At 39.1% G+C, this 14,369-nt stretch overlaps 1 protein-coding gene and 1 long non-coding RNA gene across 4 annotated transcripts in view; one reads left to right on the top strand and one right to left on the bottom strand.

Moving 5' to 3' along the window:
- The window catches only part of LOC143211543 (acyl-CoA Delta-9 desaturase-like), a 99,117-nt gene that overhangs the window by 3,309 nt on the left and 81,439 nt on the right, over nucleotides 1–14,369 (bottom strand). For 2 of the 3 annotated variants that reach the window (XM_076429324.1, XM_076429323.1), the window contains exons 6-7: nucleotides 13,896–14,078; nucleotides 12,488–12,724 (exon numbers count right to left, since the gene is read on the bottom strand). In XM_076429324.1, the coding sequence (XP_076285439.1) occupies nucleotides 12,488–12,724; nucleotides 13,896–14,078 (420 nt within the window). Of the gene's footprint in view, nucleotides 1–6,715; nucleotides 6,941–12,487; nucleotides 12,725–13,895; nucleotides 14,079–14,369 lie in introns of those variants that run through there. The other variant, XM_076429325.1, reaches the window with a different exon arrangement.
- LOC143211547 (uncharacterized) overlaps nucleotides 1–14,369 on the top strand; it is a 315,481-nt gene that overhangs the window by 248,325 nt on the left and 52,787 nt on the right. The gene's annotated exons all lie outside the window — the stretch shown is intronic.

Below are 14,369 nucleotides of genomic sequence, written 5' to 3'. Positions count from 1 at the left end.
AAAATTAGGAAATTAAGTGGCAACTGACGAATATAGGGAAAGACAGAGCAAATTACACTGTCCAACAACAAAAATGTTTCCATATAACTGTTGGGTGTATCTTATACAGTTTTTAGCGCTGATTCCGAATCTGGCCTTAATTTTTCTCTTACACGCACAGTTTTTGAGAAATTTGAGTTTGAAAAAAAACACGTTTTTCGACTTTGAACAGATATTATGATGTTATTATAAAAGATATTGTATTATTCTTTACAGCAAAAGATTCTCTAGACTTTCCCGAATCCAGTGATGTGCAATAATAATAAATTATGATTGTTTAAACATGTTTAAACATGTTTAAACAATCATTAAAGACGGAGACGCATCACTTTTGTACACATTTTTGAGGATATTTTTCAATTTAAAAAAAAAAATAAGGGTCTAAGGGTCCAGCGGAAAATCGAATTGCACCACGCGATAGAGCAGACTTTTATCTTGAGAAACCACTCTTTCAACTTTCCAACGTCGACTTTTTTCGAGATAAAAAGAAAAATCTATTTTATTTTATTTTCTATTTTGTAAGCATCAGACATGGATTCTTACTCTTCACCTACCCAATCTACATTTACTACTCTTTGAGATTACGGATTAATGGGAAAATATAAAGTCATATAGTGATGGCCAGGCACCTAAATAGAGAATAAACTGCAATTATAACATTAGGCACTTGTCAGCGGACACCCCCGCCCCCCTCCAAACCACATGTGAAGTCAGATTGATAAGAGTACAATGTTAGGGTTTTTGGAGAAAGAGAGACTTTTTTTACGTATTTTTCAAATTCGTCTTCCGGGTGGGGTGGGGGGGATGTCCGAAGGGGGGTGTGAAAATGTAAGGGGTATACACAGTATGTAGATTATATGTAGATATGTTGAAAAACTAAATTTGTGAGCCAAAAACCTGCAATTTCCTGCTAAATGTCACAATGTGTGGCTCAAAATGACATTTTGAGAAACATTTCCTAATTTTGAACGCCTGTTTTCGGTACCTATTGCATCAAAAAATACGTTTGACTAGTGAAATTTGAAGGAAAAATGCTCTTTCCAAAAATGGAAAACAAAAGTTCATAGGACCCACAGTTTTTGAGTAATAGGCGAAAAAGCAAAAACAGGTAACAAAAATCGTGGTTTTTTCCCCCTCCCCAAGTTAGCACAGGGTCCTCGAGGTCGAAAACTCAGATTCGACACCCCAGAGTTCCCCGAAATGACGTGTCAAAACATTTTTCATTTTTTCGACCTGCCGACTGGACTGTCCCTTGTTTTGGCTTGTCTACGTTTAATGCCAATTTTTCCCAAAACATATTCTGGATTTCTTTTTTTCGACGAAGAAACTCTACCTTTTCTTCGTTTTGTTTTATTTGCCATTTCTTTATTTTTAACTTCCCGATTTTATAGGGAAGTTATTGTAATGACCCCGAAAATCGAAAATCGATTTTTTAGCAGATCTACACGTTTCAAGGTCATTGCAGACATATTAGACTATTTTCAGCAAAATGTTCGTGTGTGTGTGTGTGTGTGTGTGTGTGTGTGTGTGTGTGTGTGTGTGCGCGCGCGCGCGCGCGCGCGTATGGCCGTTTCTATGTAATCAAATTTTTCGTTAACGTTTTCAGAAAAAGTAACAACGCGATCAGGATGATGAATGATGCAATCGATGTGCCCCGCTGTAACTTAGAGCTGATTAGATTTTGGTCCATTTTGGTCAAGTAGTTTTTTAGTTTTTTTAGTTTTTTTCGAAAGAAGTTCATTCAACAATGCAATTTATACGAGAGAACGGAAAGTTTCCACCGAAGAAACAAACGTAATTATACAAAAAATTTTTTTTTCAATTTTAAAAAAAAAAAAATTTTTTTTTTGTCTTACGACGAATTTTACGCTTACAATAATCGAAAATTATCCCAATGCAATAGTGAGTTAATCATCTCTACTGCCGAGAATACATTTTCGAAGAATATCGATGAAAGTACAAAAAAAATGTATATTACAATCTTTAAAAACACAATCAGTTCAAAACGAATTATTAACTGAGATTAAATTGAAAATTAATATAAACTATATGATAATTATTAATAACATTGATGTTGAAAACGGATTGGTTAATGGAGCACACATGCGGAATATTAAAATTTATTACTTTTCAAGAAAATACTAAAATTCCGTCTATATTTTGGTTAGATTTTCAATTGGCCAGAGTAGGAGTGAAAGTAAGAACTCGTTATCGTGATTATATGAAAAATGCCAATATTGATCATTTAGCACCAATAATAAAAATATCGAATCAAGTAAATATGTCGAGAGAGGAAAAATATCAAATCACACGTCCAGTGGTTCCTGCTGAAGCGATTACGATTCATAAAAGTCAGGGACAAACATACGAGAAAGTATGTTTGGATTTTAAAAAATCAGAAAGGCGAACTTTACAAATTTTGTATGTAGCACTGAGCAGAGTTTCAAAATTGAGCGCGGTTTGTATATCTTGGGACAATTTAAATTAACAGTATCGAAGAAAACCAAGATCAATACTGCAAACCCGGATAATGAGGAGTTGTATCGTTTGCGAAAAACTAATTAAGACAATTTATTTTGCAACATTAGTATGCTATAACAAGGAACCAAGCGAGCAACGAGCCTACGATGTTGGTTTAATGCGACGCCATATAGCAAACATTTTGATAAGTAGAAAACTATTGAATTTCCCTGAAAACGTATAATCTTCTTAAAACGTACACTTAATAATGGTAATAATATACTGCAACTAACGAATCGGGAAGTTCTTTGTGTGGCTCGTGGAGAGTCACACACCAAATAACATCCGTACCACTAACCCTCTCGCGAGCTCGCAAAGCGAGCGAGCTGCGACAACCCTACTTGCGAAGCTCGCGAAGCGAGCGAGCAACAACACCCCTCTAGTTATCCTGTATGAAATATGTATAATACATTCAAAAAAACGTATCCACGCATGGAGTGGACTGAACCCATATTTTAAAGTGTCTGTATCTTTGGGTGTAAATTCTTCCGCCCGAAAATCATCAATTTGTAACACTTGTTTAGGTGTCGCTTTACAAATGGGACAAGATTGCGACGATTTATTTTGTGTTAATATATTTAGTGTTTTTCCATCAATTAATGTTAACATTAAGGTAAATTTAATTCTTAACATTGTATTGTTATGTACTAAATTAAAGTACGATATATTATTAATTTGCTGGTTTATATCTTCATTTTCTTTCAAGACCACTTCCGCAGTTTCTTTGACAAACTGAATTTTTATAGGCCTGCAAAATCTGACGGAATTAGGAGTTTCATTATTCCATAATATTGTTTTATTTCTTGCTATGAGTCTCAAAGGTATTAGCGTACTGACAAAGAGGGAAGAATCGGCCCCCGCCAAAGCTTGTGATTGTTCAAATTTTTGTTTATACATTGATTGGCCACTACTGCCATCAAATCCATAACTAAATAACATTTCACATTCCAGTACATCATTATTATTTTGTAGAATGGTATTGTCAATCACTTCTGTTTGCAGTGACACTATTCTTTTTGTTGTATGTTGTAAAAGATTCTCTAATGGTACGTATGCAATTATGTCAGTAACTTCGATTCCAAAAGGTACGCATTTTTTCTTTGCTTCAATGAGAGCATCGTATGTCGGATATATGTCAGAATTGCTGAGTCTATTCTGTATCCTTATATTCACGTACACTCTTTTCGATAGATTATTATCGTAAAAAAAGGCTAATGCTTCATCTACAGTTATAGGAATTAATTCCTTTTTATCGTCCGAAATTGATTGTCTTATTTTCTTCGCCAGAGTTGGGGACTTTTGGTCAAATTGTCTAAAACAGTGGCCACATCTATGTTACCCCTTTTCCGTGCAGTCATGCTCGTTGCTTGTACTATTAAATTTATGTCTCCTGATCCATTTCGTTCGAAAGCATGGATGCTTCTCGTCTTTTTGATCTTGTTGATTTATTTTCGTATGGAAGACGAGGACGTCCTACAGATGTTGAAGCTTCAGGACAGGGATTTTCATTTATACATTTGTCAACCATAAAACGTTCTTGCAACCAGTTATGATGCTTTGTTTTAAAGTTTTTTAATACACGATGAAAACTTTTCCATTTTATAGCTACACTAGCTTCTGCCCGCGGCTTCGCTCGCACAGAAAACCGTTTAATGCCCTCGGAAATTGATATTGTTTCTCCATATAAAACCTTTTAACCCCCCATTCACCCCTATAGAGTTTTAATTTTATGTCATGCCGCAATCTTAGATTTTAAAACCCTTTTTCACCCCCTTAGGGGTTCAATTTTTTATAATGCCGAAATAGGTGTTTGATTAATTATATCAAAGAGCATTAAGATCAAGTATGAAGTAAATCCGACCACGAACAAAATATTCCTCATACAAACGTTGCAACCCCTTTTCACCCCCTTGAGGGTTGAATTTTTTACAATGCCGAAATAGGTGTTTGATTAATTATATCAAAGAGCATTAAGACCAAGTATGAAGTAAATCCGACCACGAACAAAATATTCCTCATACAAACGTTGCAACCCCTTTACACCCCCTTGGGTGTTCAATTTTTTAAAATGCCGAAACAGGTGTTTGATTAGTTATATCAAAGAGCATTAAGACCAAGTATGAAGTAAATCCGACCACGAACAAAATATTCCTCATACAAACGTTGCAACACCTTTTCACCCCCTTGGGGATTCAATTTTTTAAAATGCCGAAACAGGTGTTTGATTAATTATATAATAGAGCATTAAGACCAAATATGAAGTAAATCCGACCACGAACAAAATATTCCTCATACAAACGTTGCAACCCCTTTTCACCCCCTTGGGGATTGAATTTCGAAATATCCTTTCTTATCCCTTGTATAGATCATAAGGGAAACCTCTGTGCAAAATTTCAGCTTTCTAAGTCCAAGGGTTTAGCCTGGGCGTTAATAGGTGAGTCAGGACTTCGCTTTTATATATATAGATTATTACAAAAGTGACGAATTCTCTCCTCAGTTGATTTTTTGTATGCTTCATTAACATTGTGTTCTAACATTGTGTTAAATATAAAAGCAGACACAGCTATTACTTTCCTGTTCGGATGGTCTATACTGTGCCATATATTAAAAAGGTCTTCATTTTTAAAGCAATACTTATCTACAAATATCGAAATAGAGATAATAATAGAAACAACAAATAAAAAGTAAAAATAATTAATCTTCCGTGAACAGAAAAATCTAGTGGCGATCAAATCAACAAATTAAACTTACTTGTGTAAGGAATAACGAAATTGCGAATGTCGAGAACAGGCAGCGTGCGGCTCGACAGCGCGACGCGTACCCTTCAGGTAAAAACCCAGTGCACATTTGGGGGTGCAGGTAGAAAACACGCTGGCAACAAGGTATCCTTAAGACTAGAGTTTACCTGAGCGGTCACTCTTTCAGTGACGCTCGGAGTGTCAAGTACTGAACGATTCTCTTAATAAATCGCACCTTTGCGGACGGCTTCACCGTCGATCGTTGTATCATTTACCGCCCACACCTTTAACCTAGCGAATAGTTTAGTTAGTAGGCTATTATCTTACACTTGGAAATCTTTTCGACATTATTATACAGAATTATTTGAAACAATAGTACACTTTACACTGTATGAAAAACTAGACTAAATAACTGAACTATGAATTATATATGTATAGACTATGTATAATGTATAATATAACTGTAATTATATAACTGAGATTAAAATACACAAAAAATTTAATAAATTCGTCCGCAGGAGAGATGTTTCTCTGTTCACTTCGAATACTGCACTAAAAAACAATTGTGAACAATAGAAGCATCCTCAGACCAAACCGATTTCTGTTGTTTATAAAACAAAACACTAAAGCGAACAAGACTGGCGTAGAAAAAACATATACATACATTGTACTTCCCGGCTGCTATGCAAGATTCAAGTGGAACTGCGTATCCAGGCGTGGAATAACCGCGGGCCCGTATTTGTTAAAATCCGTTTATACTTCAAGATTGCGGGAGATTGCAGTTAAAATTTACACGACCTTTTTAGTAAATGTTCATGCTTTCATATAAAACAAGTCCGATGCTTAGCGGTCTTAAACGTTTTTGTATAATTCTTTTCAAAGTTTGAATTGCTATTAATTTACGCTATTCGTGTATGGACTAAACAATGCTTAAAAATGGATTAAATATTTGAAATGCGCTTACTAACATATATAAAATCACCATTAAAATCTATTTTCTGATATTCGATGATTGAAATCTAAAACGTTTTATTTTACTTTGAATTTTCTGACTTTGTCTTTAGAACGCTGTATCTCATCACAGAATCATCTAAAATGAATAATATTTTGGATTTGGGAGGTTTGAAGGGTTGTTACTATATAGGAAAAAAAAATTTTTCAATATATAAAAGTTGAAAAATTGAATTTTGGCCACGAAAACAGGGTCTCCAGACCACTGTGCGACCGCTGTGAAAAGAGGATTTCAGTCATGGAATATAACGCACATGTCGCATTTCAAAATCGATTTTCTCGATAATGGGTTCGCGTTGGCGGCTACCAATTGCATAGTTCATGAGGGCGCGTAAGCTATGTCCACACAAAAACTCGTTGCGATCCGGCGTTCTCGATACGCGAGGTCTCCTCGTTGGACTTGACGGCGACGTCAACGCATCGATATGCCAACGATCCTATCTTACTCGCCGAATGCTCCGGAATCCGTCGTGCACCAAGTCCGGGAAAACTGAACACGCCGCGTTTCGGCATACCCGCGAGCCGCATTTCACCGCGCACTGATAAGTCACTCCGCACTCGCGAATCGCGTTGCACTGTACCGTCCGATCTTGCACCCGCGACCGCGTATTGTGGAGCCTGTGAAAGCGAGTCTACGAAAATACATACAATTATCGTTATTTCTACCCGCGTACCCCGTTCCCCCGCACCGACGAATCTCCTCGCCGGCAAACGGACCCCGGCACACAGTGGTCCGAATCGAGACATTCAGTGACATATTGCCAAAAATCAACTTTCTCTTATTAATATCTGATCGACATGTATCTCTTCTTAAATGTTCATAGATTTCGAAAATGAAGAAAATAAATCAAATATAATTCAGATTTGAATTATACAAACACTTAAAGTTGGACATTTTAAAATTGGAATCTTTTACGCGGAAGAACTGTTCTGTTTCTTCGTAGTGTCCTGAGGAGCTCAGTTGATATTTGGCTTTGATTTTTTTTTCGTTTTGAATAGCATTCTTTTGAGATAAGAAATCGTGCACGCCATTAATAATTAATGTATATAATGTCTTTTAAACATAATGTTGAATGAAATAAAGAAAAATCTCAAAATGCTTTACAGTTGACAAGGTGTATCTTTTTTTTCTCTGGGGTACGCTCATTGTACCAAAATAAAATATTTTCAGTAGATCTTCCCCTATAAGATCATGTAAAGATCATTTCCCATGCTATCCCAGTGTTAAAGTTATTATAGTTTAATCCATCCGCGGCATATCATCTTATGCGTATACGTTCGGATCCAGCGCCGAAACTCCGCAACGAACTAAGACATTTGAAAGATTTGTTTAGATTCTTTTGTTTTAAAAAATTAATTATTAAATAGCTTTAAAAGATATGCAGTTAAATAAAATTTATATTTGTTATTGTTGTTTTTGTTACAAATATTATTTTTCTTATATTTCATGTTATTCGTTGTGTGCTATTATTGTTATATTATAAAACCGTTATTGTTATCACATTTTTATCACAAAAGATCTACAAAAAAAATGTTACTAAACTATTATACAGGGTGTCCCAAAACTCGTGAAAATCCCGAAAGGGGGTGGTTCCTGAGACCATTCTAAGAGACATTTTCCTTTGCACCAATGTCAACTGCGGCTTTGTTTGGGAGATATTAACGAAAAACACGGACCAATCAGAGCGCGCCCTGGCCCGGCGCGCCACGCCGCGCCGGCAAGCGAGTGTCGGTGCTACGCCGCGACATCGCAACGAACAAGAGTTTCTCGATAATGTGAACCCTCTCCGATTTCGATGAGCTTTGGATACGTTGTCAAGACCATGATTTTGAACAACATTTCTCTTTAGACTTTTTGGCGATCGTCGTTAGTTTACGAGATAATCATAAAAAAAGAGAAGAAGCAGAAACTGATTGAATTAAAAACTCGCGTATTCAGCCGTAAATCCATTTGCTGCTTCGAAATGTGTGTCACTGGGTCACTCGGTGACGAACTGCACAGATGTCTTCAGATATACGGCAGTACCGAAAGTCAAGGGACGTACGGCCAGGTCGACGAACTGTACTGCCGGTGGTAGAAGGCCTAAGGGATGCGCGGTCAAGCCGACGATCCCGAATTTCACTTTCACTTTCGAATCGATAAATAATTCGTATGTTTATTTCAAACAGATACCTTGAAATTTTTCCACACTCACAATCACTGTTCACATTTGTCAACACATAGTTATGCACTAATAATAATTGCCATATCCCTTGTACTGCTGCACAAATCACAACAATCAGGTAATGCAATCACTAGACTGCGGATTTCATGCATTTGTAGCAAACATGAGTAGGTGCATTTTAATACAGTAGAGAGATTAAAATAATTTCAAAACACCAATGTATTATTTTCAAATTCTTAAAATGATCACAGTGTAACAGACCTATATAACGTAGGCCTGTTACGAACAAACCCCTGTCACACCTCCACCGGTTATACACGACGACGCGAATCTAGTAACGTACCACCGGCCTCCTGTCATAACAACAACACCGCCTGTACCGCACGTACCCCGCACCCAGGCCCGTATTCCAACGGGAATCCAAATCAAACTTCCAAAATACTGTTCAGAAGAAGGTATACGTCACCATCAAAATACCGCACCGCACCACCATCCCTTACCACCGAACCGTTCCTATAAAAGCCGTCGCGAACAGACTAGAATCACCTGAGTCTACCAGTAGCCATCCGGGAATCACCTCGTGCGATATTCCAGTGCTCTGAGTATTCTACCTGTAAACGTTGTCCACGTCTCCGCCGTTATCGGCATCCTGGTTCCGCTGGTACGAGCCGTGCTCTACCTTGAACACCCGGTGCGTCATCGGTCTCTTTCGCTAGGCGCGTCGCCTCCGAGAGTCGACAAACAAGAAGTGGTGTGTCACCCCTTCGGCTTCGTCGAAGAAATCCTGTTGTCCTGTCCGTCCGCTGGTGCGAGCCGTGCTCCACCTCGAACACCCGGTGCGTCACCGGTCACTTTCGTTAGGCGCGTCGCCTCCGAGAGCCAGCGAACAAGAAGCGGTGCGTCACCCTTTGACCTCGTCGGAGAACCTCCTGTCCAGTTATCCTGTCGCTCCGCTGGTGCGAGTTGTACTCCACCTCGAACATACCCGGTGCGTCACCGGTATATTTCGTGAGACGCGTCGTCCACGAAATCGGCCGAACTAGAAGTGGTGCGTCACCCTTCGACGTCGCCTAAGAACCGCCTAGAAAGTCACCCTCGTGAGGCGAGTCGCCCACGAGGCCAGTCGAGCCAGACAAGGTGCGTCACCTTGACCGAACTCCCTGAACGACTGTCCGGAGGAACTTCGATGACCCGTGCGTCACGGACATCGAAGGACCACGACAACCCGGCCTAGGTAGGGAGATCACGACGACAGTCCATCCTGCCTGCGTCCTACGCCACATACAGGTTAAGGTAGCACTCTCACGGTCACACGTTCCAAAGTCACGGGCACCGTAGCATTACCATCGCGCACTGTATCCTGAGGCAACGTAGCTTACGCGTCCGAAAGGCAGCGAGTATAATTTATTTACCCGCAACCGACTCATCTCAGTTATTTCACCCGTACCGACTCCGTTCCTCGCGTCGTCACTCCACTTGTCGTTTAGAACCCTGGGTCGGCGAGCTGTTCAACACCAAGGAGCCCGAACGCGAGGAAGCCGAACGACGACGAAACACACCTGTTTCAACAGTAAGAATCAAATATCTGTCTGGCTCCTGTCCCTTGTAATAGCGGCAGCCAACATTCATTTTGCATAAAGATTCGCAGTCTAGTGATTAGTTTAAATATCACTATCAAAAACACAGCTAATAGCAACTGTTAGCTTTGAATTGACAAGTCTTTGGAGATGTTCTCTCTACCGCGACTCGAACGACACTGATTTTCCGCAAGATTTTTCTAAAGAATTTAGGAAGGGCATTTAGAGTGTCGAAATTCGAAATGCACGCTGTAGCACGTTTACGAAAACGAAGGGACGGTTAGACGAAAAATAGGATACGAGAAGGACCGCTTAAAGACTTATGGCAATCACATGTTTAGTTTTTCCTGTAGATTGGTACGCAGAGTCGATGGGTAACCGTTCGAAAACGTCGTCTGTCCTTCTTTTAGAAAGTTTCTTAAGGAAGGTATAGGACAATAGGAATGCTCTACGCTGACCTGACATTTTTACCCCTTGCTGGGTAAAAGGACGGATGACGTTTTCGAACAGTTACCCATCGACTCTGCGTACCAACCTGCAGGAAAAACTAAACATGTGTTTGCCACAAAGCTTACTGCGGTCCTTCTCGCATTCTGTTTTTCGTCTAACCGTCCCGTCGTTCTCGTGCTACAGCGTGCACATTTCGAATTTCGACACCCTAAATGCCCTTCCTAAATTCTTTAGAAAAATCTTGCGGAAAATCAGTGTCGTTCGAGCCGCGGTAGAGAGAACATCTCCAAAGACTTGTCAATTCAAAGCTAACGGTTGCTATTAGCTGTGTTTTTGATAGTAATATTTAAACTAATCACTAGACTACGGATCTTTATGCAAAATGAATGTTGGCTGCCGCTATTACAAGGGACAGGAGCCAGACAGATATTTGATTCTCACTGTGATCATTTTAAGAAGTTGAAAATAATACTATGGTGTTTTGAAATTATTTTAATCTCTCTACTGTCTTAAAATGCACCTACTCATGTTTGCTGCAAATGCATGAAATCCGCAGTCTAGTGATTGCATTACTTGATTGTTGTGATTTGTGCAGCAGTACAAGGGATATGGCAATTATTATTAGTGCATAACTATGTGTTGACAAATGTGAACAGTGATTGCGAGTGTGGAAAAATTTCAAGGCATCTGTGTGAAATAAACATACGAATTATTTATCGATTCGAAAGTGAAAGTGAAATTCTGGATCGTCGACTTGACCGCGCATCCCTTAGCCCTTCTACCACCGGCTGTGCAGTTCGTCGACCTGGCCGTACGTCCCTTGACTTTCGGTACTGCCGTATACCTGAAGACATCTGTGCAGTTCGTCACCGAGTGACCCAGTGACACACATTTCGAAGCAGCAAATGGATTTACGGCTGAATACGCGAGTTTTTAATTCAATCAGTTTCTGCTTCTTCTCTTTTTTTATGATTATCTCGTAAACTAAAGCCGATCGCCAAAAAGTCTAAAGAGAAATGTTGTTCAGAATCATGGTCTTGACAACGTATCCAAAGCTCATCGAAATCGGAGAGGAGATAGTTCAGATAGTACATCGATCGATTTACAATTACAAGTTACTTATCTCGTAAACTAAAGCCGATCGCCAAAAAGTCGAAAGAGAAATGGTGTTCAGAATCATGGTCTTGACAACATATCCAAAGCTCATCGAAATCGGAGAGGGTTCACATTATCGATAAACTCTTGTTCGTTGCGATGTCACGGCGTACCACCGACACTCGCTTGCCGGCGCGGCGTGGCGTGCCGGGCCAGGGCGCGCTCTGATTGGTCCGTGTTTTTCGTTAATAACTCCTAAACAAAGCCGCAGTTGACATTGGTGCAAAGGAAAATGTCTCTTAGAATGGTCTCAGGAACCACCCCCTTTCGGGATTTTCACGAGTTTTGGGACACTATACAATATACTACAAATATTATAAATTATTATAAAAAATATCTTTCGACACAGTTATGAGGCGTTTTTACATTTTTGGTACTTTTTGTATGCGTTGATGAAAAAAAGATTTCACAAATTTACATTTTACCCATTCCATGAAACATTACATGTGTAAAACATAAATCTAGAATACACACTTAGAAAGAAAAAATGGTTTGGAAGATTGTGTGTAAACAACTCTTTTTTTAGTAAAAAATATCAATGAAAATTAATTAAAAATTATTGTTTAACAAATGAAAAAAATATTAATTTGTTTAAATTGACTATTTTGTAATGAATTTTATTGCAAATTTCATCCCGATATCTCTTAGGGTTCGAAAGTTATAACAAAAAGTCACTGAATTTCTCGATTTGGACCATTGTGCGGCACGGCGAGCTACGAGGAAACAAGGAGACACCGCCGAGACCAACGAACGGGACCCGTTACACAGTTTACGTTTCTAATGTATGACACTCGCAGAAATATGGAACTTCTGAATTCATTGAAATACTTACATCGATCCATCACCGGTACGACTTGCCCGTTTCTGTATAACCGCAGAAGGAACGGTTTTCATGTCGTACGCCCAGCCTATTTTGCCGAAGAAATCGATGAAAGCCGTGGTGATGTTCATCCTGTAGTTTCCCAACTCGTCTGCTTTATAGTCCCACGGAAACACATGGTGGTAATTGTGCCAGCCCTCGCCGAAAGCGATTATGGCGACGAAGATATTCTCGGCTGGCCCGATTGACCTGCGAAAACGAATTGAAAGAAAGCACGTCGAATTACACATTTTTGAACAACAATGATCAATTCAAATGAAATTGTCACTTGTATGGTGCCGATTAACAGTAAACCTACCACTGCTGGTCAAATCACTTTTAGTGTTCGGTAGGTTTAGTGTTAAGGGGCCTATTCACAATCAAGTATGTTGCGCAACAATTATTGTGCGGCATGATGTTACGCAAATCGAAATTGTATTCACGTTGACACATAATTTGAGCAATCGTTCAGTTTTTCACTCCGTAGTAATGAGACTCGTCTGACAATATTTGTGCAACATTGCCATTCACAGTACAACACAGTACAAACGCAACCCGTTTGTTGTGTACAAAATATCAGGAAATTCTGATTTTGCACAACAGGTTGCCCAATCAGTCAATCACTATCATTAACGATGAATCATGTTGCGCAATAGGCATTGTTGGGCATAATACTTGATCGTGAATAGGCCCCTTGAAACGTATACGAAACGTCCACCTTCGTAATTGTCGCAAAGGTCTCTACGGTAATTGTTACAATATTATCGCCGCCATTAGGGGATTCTCTTTGAAACCAATCAAGCGGTAAATAATATTTTTGAAAATCGTGACGATTAATAAAAAGATTATTTATACATTAGCTGATAAACTAATCCTTCGAACGTCTCAAAAAAACTCAAGCTGTTGTGTGGAATTTTGAAAAAATTTCTCATTTTGAAAGGTGTACGAATACTTTATACACATTATAGTTGCATAAAAAGTAATGGTTTGAATTAATGGATTTGAAGTTGCAAAATGTGAAAGAATACCTTATGCCTATACCCATTGTTATACTTAAGAATACTAATGCCACATTATTAAGTACTAATGTAAAGTATACTAACAAATTTTTAATTTTGTTTCTGTTGATGTAGAATTTTGTGCTGATGTAAAAACAAACTTTAACAAAAATCTTCTTTGGTGTAAACAATTTAGCGGCAAGTTTCTTTTACAAATGTCCAGCGATCCATACATTTTATACACTCTGCAGTACTACTGTATTCGGAAATCTGTTGGGTCACACTCTAAGAATATCACGTGCAACAATTTATTGTTTTCACGTGACATGATAGTAATGTGTTTCTACAATATAATACTTGATTACGAAAGAAAGTATACTCACATGTCGTAGGGCCTCATTCCCCATATATGAGCGGCGGAGTTCACGAAGCTGATTTGGTGCACGGACACAGTACATCTCGCGACGGTTGCATACCAGGAATATAATGGCCTCTCGCCGAAGAAGTAGCAAGGTACCCACATCGGGATGATAAAGGTGATCAGCAGCATCAATATAATGTACAACCTGTGGGAATTGGAGGAGAAGGGTACTGGACGTGTCAACCGAATCAATTACCGTTCGGGATCTGGAACCGAATCAACGCCTCGTGCGGTAAATCACTAGGGGTGGTCGGTTATTGAAATCGAGTCGAGTAATTAATAGTCAAATAGGATCGAGAACCCGAAAATCTATGACATTCGAGTCTCTAAACCAGGCATGCACAACTGGACGGTTTGGGAGCGGGAGTTCTCGACTCGGCTCATGAACCGGGTCGGAGCTGGCTGGCACACGTAGGGTGGGGAGAACTGAAACATT

The sequence above is a fragment of the Lasioglossum baleicum genome, chromosome 8, assembly GCF_051020765.1.
Source record: "Lasioglossum baleicum chromosome 8, iyLasBale1, whole genome shotgun sequence".
Classification (NCBI taxonomy): domain Eukaryota; kingdom Metazoa; phylum Arthropoda; class Insecta; order Hymenoptera; family Halictidae; genus Lasioglossum; species Lasioglossum baleicum.
This window is presented reverse-complemented; position numbering and strand designations above follow the sequence as displayed.